Raw genomic sequence first — 9,715 nt, 5'->3', positions numbered from 1 at the left:
GACAATACTACCACAACCGATTGTTTTGAAACGGCAAATATCCTAAACATTTTTTTTTCAAAGTCAGTCCAAAATTGAAATCGCTAATGAAGATATGCCGGAACTAACTAATTTACCGATAGCTAACTCGTTTCAGTCTCTATGCATTACACTTACCGATGTTCTCGACATTCTTAAGTCACTTCCCGTGGACAAACATCGGGGCCAGATGGAATAAATAATCGAATTTTAAAAGAATGCCAAAATCAACTGTCCACTCCTCTTTGTCAGTTCTTTAACGTTTTACTTAATAAATGTATCATGCCGAGTTGTTGAAAAGAAGCTAACGTTAGTGTTGTTTTCAAAAATGGCGACCCAAAAGTAGTTGGCAACTATAGACCAATTTCCCTCTTAAATACAATGGAAAAGGTTTTCGAAAAAATTATTTTCAAACACGTATATAATTACCTCATTAGTAACAAATGACTTACGCCTTTTCAGTCTGGATTTTTGCCAGGTGATTCAACTACTAACCAACTGACATATATATACGATACGTTTTGTAAAGCCCTCGACAATGGTTTAGAGGTAAAAGCTGTCTTTTTTTATATCAGTAAAGCCTTTGATAATGTATGGCACAAAGGTCTTCTCCATAAACTAAATGCTATTGGCATTCGAGGAAAGTTACTATCCTGGTTTACTAATTATCTTCATAATAGACGACAACGCGTAGTACTTCCAGGCGCAGTCTCTAACTGGGCAATATTAGAAGCCAGTGTTCCCCGAGGTTCCATATTAGGGCCTCTGTTATTTTTAATTTTTATTAATGATATTGTTTACGACATCAAAAGTAATATTCGCCTTTTTGCTGATGACACTTCCCTATACATTATTATCGATGATCCAATCATCTCAAATACAATACTACAAAGTGATATCATCAAAATATCTAAATGGGCTTTAGATTGGCATGTGTTATTTAATCCCTCAAAATCTGAATCCCTAACATTCTCCAGAAAGCAACATCCAAATCAATGTACTTTAACAATGATGTCTAAACAAATACCAGAGGTCGGTTCCCACAAACACCTAGGGGTTTTCCTCTCTAAAGACTGTAAATGGAACATCCATATTAAATACATAACAGAAAAAGCATGGAATCGAATTAATATTATGCGAAACCTAAGGTTCACGCTTGATCGGAAATCTCTTGAAATAATTTACATATCGTTTATTCGACCTCTTATCGAATATTCAGATGTGATATGGGACAATTGCACCCAAGCGGAAAAAAACGAAATTGATAAAATTCAAAATGAAGCAGCGCGAATCGCTTGTGGATCGTCTAAACTAGTTTCATTAACTGGCCTGCATAAGGAAATTAATTGGGAACCGCTTCAGGACCGCCGTGACAAACATAACTTAACATTATTCTACACAATGCAAAATTCGATTACCCCACAGTATTTATCCGACCTTGTATAAGGGGACTGGGAAGGCAAAGTTAGATAACTCTGGCGTGCATTTTGACTGAATTATGTGCCCTTTTTATACTTAGAAAATTGAAAATTTTGGTTAAGTTTTGCGTTTAGGTCCACTTTTTTCAAAAAGTTTCAATGCTATTGCATTCAAACTTGGTACACTTACTTACTATCATGAGGGGACTGGGCAGGCAAAGTTAGATAACTCTGGCGTGCATTTTGACAGAATTATGTGCCCTTTTTATACTTAGAAAATTGAAAATTTTGGTTAAGTTTTGTGTTTAGGTCCATTTTATTCCTTAAGTATCAAAACTATTGCTTTCATACTTGCAACACATACTCACTATCATAAGGGGACTGGGCAGGCAAAGTTATGTAACTCTGACTGGCATTTTGACAGAATTATGTGCCCTTTTTATACTTAGATAATTTAAAATTTGGTAATGTTTTGTGTTTAGATCCACTTTATTCCTACAGTATCAAAGCTATTGCTTTCATACTTGCAACACTTATTAACTATCGTAAGGGGACTGTGCAGGCAAAGTTATGTAACTCTGACTGGCATTTGGACGGAATTATGGGCCCTTTATACTTAGAAAATTGAAAGTTTGGTTAAGTTTTGTGTGTTGGTCCACTTTACCCCTAAAGTATCATAGATATTGCTTTCATACTTGGAACACTCGCAAACTAGCATAAGGGCACAGTAAAAGGACAAGTTGCATAACTCTGGATGTCATTTTTACGGAATTATGGCCCTTTTTTGACTTAGTAACTTTGAATACATGGTTAAATTTTGTGTTTCGATCCACTTTACTTCTTAAGTATCGAGGCTATTGCTTTCAAACTTCAAATACTTTCATGCTATCATGAGGTTACTGTACCTGGCAAGTTGAAATTACCTTGACCTTTGAATGACCTTGACTCTCAAGGTCAAATTATTAAATTTTGCTAAAATTGCCACAACTTCTTTATTTATGATTAGATTTGATTGATACTTTGACAAAACTACTCTTACCTGACATACCACAATAGACTCAACCCAAACCATCGCCCGTGCCCCCCCCTTCCCCCCACCCCCCCAAATCCCCCCCCCTATTTTTTTTTAAGATCATCTCACAAAGACCACCACACCCTCACACTATACCCCCCCCACCCCACCCCCTCCCCAATTTTTTTTAAACGGTTAAACAACAAAACTATTTATTTTGATTATTTTATGTTTGAAATACCGTCCAACCATCGCACCCAAGAACCCCCTCCCCACCCCCCTCCTCCCACCCTAATCCCCCCTCCTATTATTTTTTTTTTAAGATCATCTCACAAATTACCACCACACCTTCACACTATACACCCCACCTCCCCCCCCCCATTTTTTTTGAAACGGTTAACAAACACAAATATTTATTTTTATTATTTTATGTTTGAAATACCGTCCAACCATCGCACCCAAGAATCCCCCCCCCCCCCGATTTTTTTTTACCTTTTTCGCATTTTTGGAAGATAATGTAATAAATGTCCACACCCCCACACAATGCACCCCTCTTCACTCCACCCCTCCCTCCTTTGTGATTGAAAGTGAGAGTCCCTTCACCTTTAAAAAGAAAATAGATGAGCGGTCTGCACCCGCAAGGCGGTGCTCTTGTTAAATTGTTGAATAAGAAAGAACATGCAAACATACAGCAGCTTTGGAAAGTGACAAACCAGAACAGAAAATAAATCGTGATAGCTTTGGCGATGATAACGCTTATATCATCGCTATATATGGCGGCATCACCAAAACAATCGCCACCCCTTCAAGCGATGTTATAACGCATTACCATACAAAGACACAAAAACTCCAACCACTTACCTCAATTTAGTCTTGCGGTTCTGAAACCACGTCTTAACCTGGGCGTCCGTCATCTTGAGAGTCTTGGCAAGGGTGCTGCGCTCCGCCGAAGCCAAGTACTTCTGTCGGCGGAAGCGCTTCTCAAGCTCGAGGATCTGGAGGCGGGAAAATGACGTGCGCGATTTATTGCGCTTCGGTGGCGTTCGGTTCTGGAATGGATGGCCGATTCGTCGAACAACTGCAATGGAAAAAGGGGCGTTACTCTATATAAGTGTGATAACATTATAAATGGAATATTTATTTTAGTTTTCAATACTCACAACGGTATTTGTCGATTGTAATAAAACACATGGAATTTATAAACATCGACGCGCAATAGCAGGATTGCTATTTACGGATATTAAGTTTATTAAATGCAAGGATTATGATTAGCTAATCAACCTAACGCGTTCATATTTGTGTACTGTTAATAACGCATTATATATTATACACTGAAAAATGAACATATCAAATGTAAAACAAACATCAAATTTGAAAAGACCATACATGACAAACGAACAACGTATTAGCTGCGATAGTCTCAGGAAGGAAAATCTGCCTTTTAGGCATTTCTAAACGCGATCCATTGCACAGAACGCTTTTTTAAAAGTAGGCGAATTTTACAGGGCCTATAAAACATGCATAAAACTAAATGTGTTCAAATTTACGGTGTGTTAGATTAATAATTCTAAAATTATTTGTAATGACCAATAGCAAATGTACACATGAAGCGAAGGATGAAGCATGCACTTTGTAATATTCGACTTTATTTATTTATTTTTTTGTTATCGCCGTTTCATTTTGCAAGGAAATAATCCAGTTTTAGTGTACGTTCTTTATGAAATACATTACCAACTAATTTTTGAAATTCCAACCACGGACGCTATATTTATTCATCAAACAGCATGTGTTTGCGACTGAAATAGTATTGTGTTGCAATCAATTTAATTTTTCCAGAAAGAACCGAGTCAACTTTGCCGAGCGCCTTTTTTCATCCAAAAATCGAAATGATTCGCGCTCTGCGAAAAGTGTTTTTATGCATATGCGTAAAGTGTCGGCCCAGATAAGCCTGTGCATTGCTAGTACGACACTTTCCTCTTTTAGGATATTGTTCGTTTCAAGAATTTCTCCTCTTATCAAATGTCAAGTTTAGGCGAAAAGTGCCGTCCCTGAAAAGCCTGTGCGGAATGCATTATGCTAATTTGGGACGACATTTAACGCACAGGAATTAAACCCTCTTTTTACAGAGCGCGGCTCAAATGTATGTCGTTCTTCACAGACATTTGCACACCATGGTCGGGCGGTCTGTCAACACGACTCGGGTTATCATAAACCCGATTATTTTTACAAAACACGGCATTTGACTGGTCCGAAAGATTATCGATAGAGCAAAGCACCAATCAGCATGCTTGTAACAAACCAAATGCTATAGGTGCGCCCTGTAAGCAATGTGAACACTGTCACTGCATGCCAAACAGGTTTGTAAACACATTAATGGGCATATCAACCTTATGTCCACATAGACATTGTTGAACCACGTGTTGTTTTTTTTCTACAGAACCAATAAAACACTTGTTCAAATAATCGGCCTCTATGCAGCATCATAGGCACAATCAAAGAACATAATGACACCCAACACAGTTACCGAGCATTTTCCATTTTATAGAAAAAACATTTAAATTAATTATTAAGCTATTCGAAATAATCTAACAAAACAAACTATGTGCACACATTCACTGACGTATTTCTTGCAATAACAGTATTCGTTCCTTCACTCGATTAACAGTTCTGATTATGCGGTCCCAACAAATAACTGTAAGCTTCTTTTCAAATACTAAGGTCATCTACTGACGGTAGAAAATCCAACAGCATCGGTTTAACGTGCACTTTCAAACTCACTGAAATACAGCATATAAAACAATCCTGTCAAATGCCTGACATCTTGGATACTCGCAGCTCCGCATTAGCCGTAGGTGGTGGAAGGGCGTTTGTAGCGGCAATCGACTTTGGATCAACAACGAACTACGATCGAAAGGGATTTTCCTTGTAGATCTCAGTGCAAATACTCGACATGCAATCACAGGATGTATGTGTATCCACTCTTTTCATTTAGTGTCCCCTTTGTCCAAATGTTGGATGTCTAGGAAATAACATATTAGCATATTTGTAATTTTGAAAAATTGACACTAAAGCTTCTAATGCAAGAAATGTATGAAGCATTTTTGTTATTTTTACAGTATTTCATTCACACATGTCAATCAGTTAATCTACCAATACTATTCTTTGTTACTTGATTTACCATAATCTACTTATGAAGTGATCATGCCTGAGTCAGTAACTGACAATAACTGTAAAACTAGAGTTTGGAGGAGATTGGCGTTGAAATGGCGTTGACCAATCACCATGAAAGTGATGTGAACGGTCCATGCAACAAACCCGCTATCGGATTCTTTCCGGTTTTCATAACATAAGATTTGTTAAGCTCCCGGTATAAAAATGCTAAATAATTTTATATAAAAGACAGCACAAAGATTCTTCTTTAAATGTAATTGTTTTGTAGAATCAATCAATATCAATTAAAATCAGAGTATTTTGTTTACTCTTAGTCAGATGTAATCACTCCAGTTCGTGACTTATATGTCCAGGCGCGTTGCTTCCTTGCGACACAAACAACCAGCAGGCAAATATCTGGTGAGGGCTGATGGCAGTGCATAGATGTAGATGCTCTCACAATATGCTGAACAGAGAAGCTTGCAGCAGTTTGGTCGGTGCCTTTCTAAATAGCTAAACAGGAAATGTTGTCTTTACCGACAAAATGTTAAATGGATCAAACATTTATATTGAGAAATAACAACATTGATTTAAAATTTAGGGAAATATTTTGCATGCTGGATAACAATAATATATCTTATCCTAATAATTGATTACACAATACAGTACATACATTTGCATACAAGTATTGTTCATAATATACAGAAGAAATTAATCGTTCATTATTTAAAACAAGTGTCCTGCTTAATTTGACTCATGATGGACTTATGATGGATGGAGTGTTCCTTTTCACGAATTCAATAAAGTGTGGTACGAACATCTGGAGGCACAAAAGCTTTTTTAAACGTGCAAGGAACTAATAATGTTATCAATACTTATTTAGTTTTGTTGCAAAACAATATATCCATACAATACAGAAAAATACCTATCCAAATGATAGCTAAAATTGCTTTTTAAACTCGCCAAACTTGCCATGAATAAGAGTGTAGAACTTATAATTCAATCAGTATCGAAGCGATAAAACTGTCTTTGGCTATTCCAGTAAAATTTTAGGTACTTGCAATGTACTTTAAGCATTCAATCTAATCACTAAGATTGATTGATTTTAAGCGAAATCGCTAGCCTCGTGCTTTTGCTGCTCTTTGTTTCGGTCACAGATTTTGTTCGACGCGTTGTTTGTAAACAACAAGCGGATAGGCGACCCTGAGCGCAGCGCGCATACGCCTTCCTCATTTTTGTATACTATCTGGGATCCCGTAATAACCTTTGTGGTCACGCAGTTTTCATGGGTGTCCAGTAGTCTATTGAACGAGACTGAGATAACTTATGATCCATTACTATGGAATATACGTATTGTTCATAACAAAAACAATAAAGTCGACCATGCTAAATGATTCATCTGAACATCGTTAAATTTACCTTTGCCATCTAATTGAGTGTATGTTCTATCTTTTAGGTCGTCCACGCTTCATTTCTGCATTAATTTTTAACGATACACGTCGAAAATAGACGCGCATGGTCTTTGTTGATAATATTAAACACTGTTTATTAGTGGGTTTCGATAAAACGAAGTTTCGAAGAATCAAACATAATCTGCTGCTATTCGTTTAATTAATTCCATGAGGTGGTTGATTTTTGCATAATTATCTTTTTTTTAATGAGATAATAAGGACTAAAATCATTATTGTTTTTCAGAGTTACCTTGCTCTTTAACTTTGCTCTTTCGCAAATGCAGCTTTATATATCATCAAATAATAAGTCAAATAATTTCAAAGAACACATATAGATCGTCTAGTACACAAACTGATTCTAATAGCTGATAAATTAAAATCAGTTTGAAATAAAAGAAAAAAATATTTTACCATAATATTTCTCATAAAATAAGTATTTATCAAAATAAAATGAAGTCATTTGAAGAATATATTCACTTTAGTACATGTTTTTTCAGTAAACTCGTTTTCACATATTATTTGCATTTTAACTCTGTTTAAAAATTGAAAAAAAAACGTTTCCCAGTAATCTAAACCTGCGTAGTCCTTCATGTATTTAAAGCTTTTGTGTGCATATGTACTAACAGCTTTCATACGTTTTTATCATTTGAACAAAATTAACAAGAACGAAAACAGCGGTTTTCATTAACGTTTATAAATCGGCATACACAAAGAAAGTACGCACTGCATACGAGATATTCTACACATTGCTTTTTGTCTCGAGGATATTTGCGTTAACTAAGTATTGTTTATGCCTAAAGTAATTGAACCTTTCATAAGTAAATGACAAAGCGTGTGAGCTTTTAAACAACATCGTGGAAAATAACCGCTGATTGTATGCTTAAAAGGAGGCCTTATTCGAATCAAAATAGTTGTCAATGTATTTGCTAAAATAACAAACTACATATATGCTATCAATAAAATCAAATATTATTTGTTGATATCTTGTTGTTTTTTAGTTTAAATACAAAAATTGGTATCTTTTATTTGAAAATGCGTGTCCTTGGTTACTGGTACATATTAACAATGTAATTATCAATAATTTTACTTCGGAACTAAAATACATTTTTACTATCATTTTGATTACTACCCAATTAATCAAACTCACCTTTATTACGTAATTATTTAGAATAGTGTCCTTTTAAATCAGAAATCATTGGTCGCCTTAAAGGTAAAATACACAGTGTACATATATGACATATATGTGAAGCGACTGCTAGTTTAAACCTATTTATTTTAGCTCGATTGCATCGAAAGCCTAAGGCTTATATAAACGCTCTCGAGTCCGTTTCCTGGGCCTAGAACCCGTAGTTGGTGTTGGGGGAGATCTAAAGAACGCTCCCGCGGTGGGGATCGAACCCGTGACCTCCCGGTCGCTAGGCGGACACCATATCCATTACACCACGGCGACTGTTGATGGCCATAGACAGACATTGCGTATGCAGAAAAAGATGGATGCATTGAAACTGATCGAAAAGCTCGTGCTTGAACATTATTGATATCGGTCAAAAAATATTGTCACAAAATATTTCCTTTATTTAACAACGTTCATTATGGATCTTAATAGGTTAAATATATAAAAACAAGTCAACTACACAAAATATTCCCCACCATAAATATTAGCTGCCGAAAAGTGTTCATATATAAATTGATAATTATTTATTTTCCTTAGTTACACAAATTGAATAAAAGCAAGGGAATATCATATATTATTTTGCATTTTATCTCTTTAGTACAGAAATGTTATTATTCATCTCCACGTTTCACGAAATCCCTTCCCTTAGATTCCTTTATTTTAGCAGTACCTTCAGCTTTGTACGAAGTTTTACAGCCTCGTCCCGTTTCTCCTCGGCTCGACCTCTGGCGATTTTCGCTGCTCGCGAACAATCTACAGCGTTGTTTAGATTAGTGCCTGCATACGCTCCACCAGAAACTGCTATTGAAATACTGCTACCCACTATGAAGTAAATACGTATAATAAATTCGCAATAAATACGTGTGCTTTTAACGATATTGACACACATACTCAGATTTGTATTTCTAATTGTACAAGTCGGTATAGGAATAATTTCTTACATGTAACTACGCCAAAAACGACTGCTAAAATCCAAAGATGCTTTTTGCCACACTCCGTTCGCTTTTACTTTCAATTTGCTTTGCTCGTTGTTCAAATTCGTCTGCTTCATTTTCCAAAGTAAGAGCCTCGCTTTCCAAATTCTAAGAATATGAAATGCACTTTGGTAAACAAATACATAGATTAATAGCTTTTTTAAAATGACTATTGCTAGCTTTATTTTGGTACAGCGGGTTATTTACTAATTTAATAATCTTATAATTGTTGAAATATTTACGATACCTCAATTTTCCTTCTCAATTCATCAATCTCTTGATCCTTTGCTGCATTCTGCTCTTTTCTGTGTGTCTGAACAAAATAATTTTCTAAACATAACTGAAGTTTAAGGCACACCGTTGTATACGCTATGTTTATCCCATTTTCACTCGCGACATTGACGGTATAAACAGCTTATGGAATACTACCCTGTCTCCAACACTGTGGGCTATACCCTGGTCGCGTGCAAGGACTTCTTTTTTAAATATTGCACGATGAATGATTTTGCGAAAGAAAT

General features: G+C 35.9%; 1 protein-coding gene across 1 annotated transcript in view; it reads right to left on the bottom strand.

Moving 5' to 3' along the window:
* Positions 1-1,084: 1,084 nt before the first annotated feature.
* LOC127840427 (transcription factor LBX1-like) overlaps positions 1,085-9,715 on the bottom strand; it is a 15,118-nt gene continuing 6,487 nt past the window's right edge. The window contains exons 4-5 of the mRNA XM_052368844.1: positions 3,310-3,526; positions 1,085-1,091 (exon numbers count right to left, since the gene is read on the bottom strand). Of these exons, the coding sequence (XP_052224804.1) occupies positions 1,085-1,091; positions 3,310-3,526 (224 nt within the window). The remainder of the gene's footprint in view (positions 1,092-3,309; positions 3,527-9,715) is intronic.

Source organism: Dreissena polymorpha, chromosome 8 (genome assembly GCF_020536995.1).
Source record: "Dreissena polymorpha isolate Duluth1 chromosome 8, UMN_Dpol_1.0, whole genome shotgun sequence".
Classification (NCBI taxonomy): domain Eukaryota; kingdom Metazoa; phylum Mollusca; class Bivalvia; order Myida; family Dreissenidae; genus Dreissena; species Dreissena polymorpha.
The sequence above is the reverse complement of the archived record's forward strand: the minus strand, read 5'-3'. Positions and strand labels throughout refer to the sequence as shown.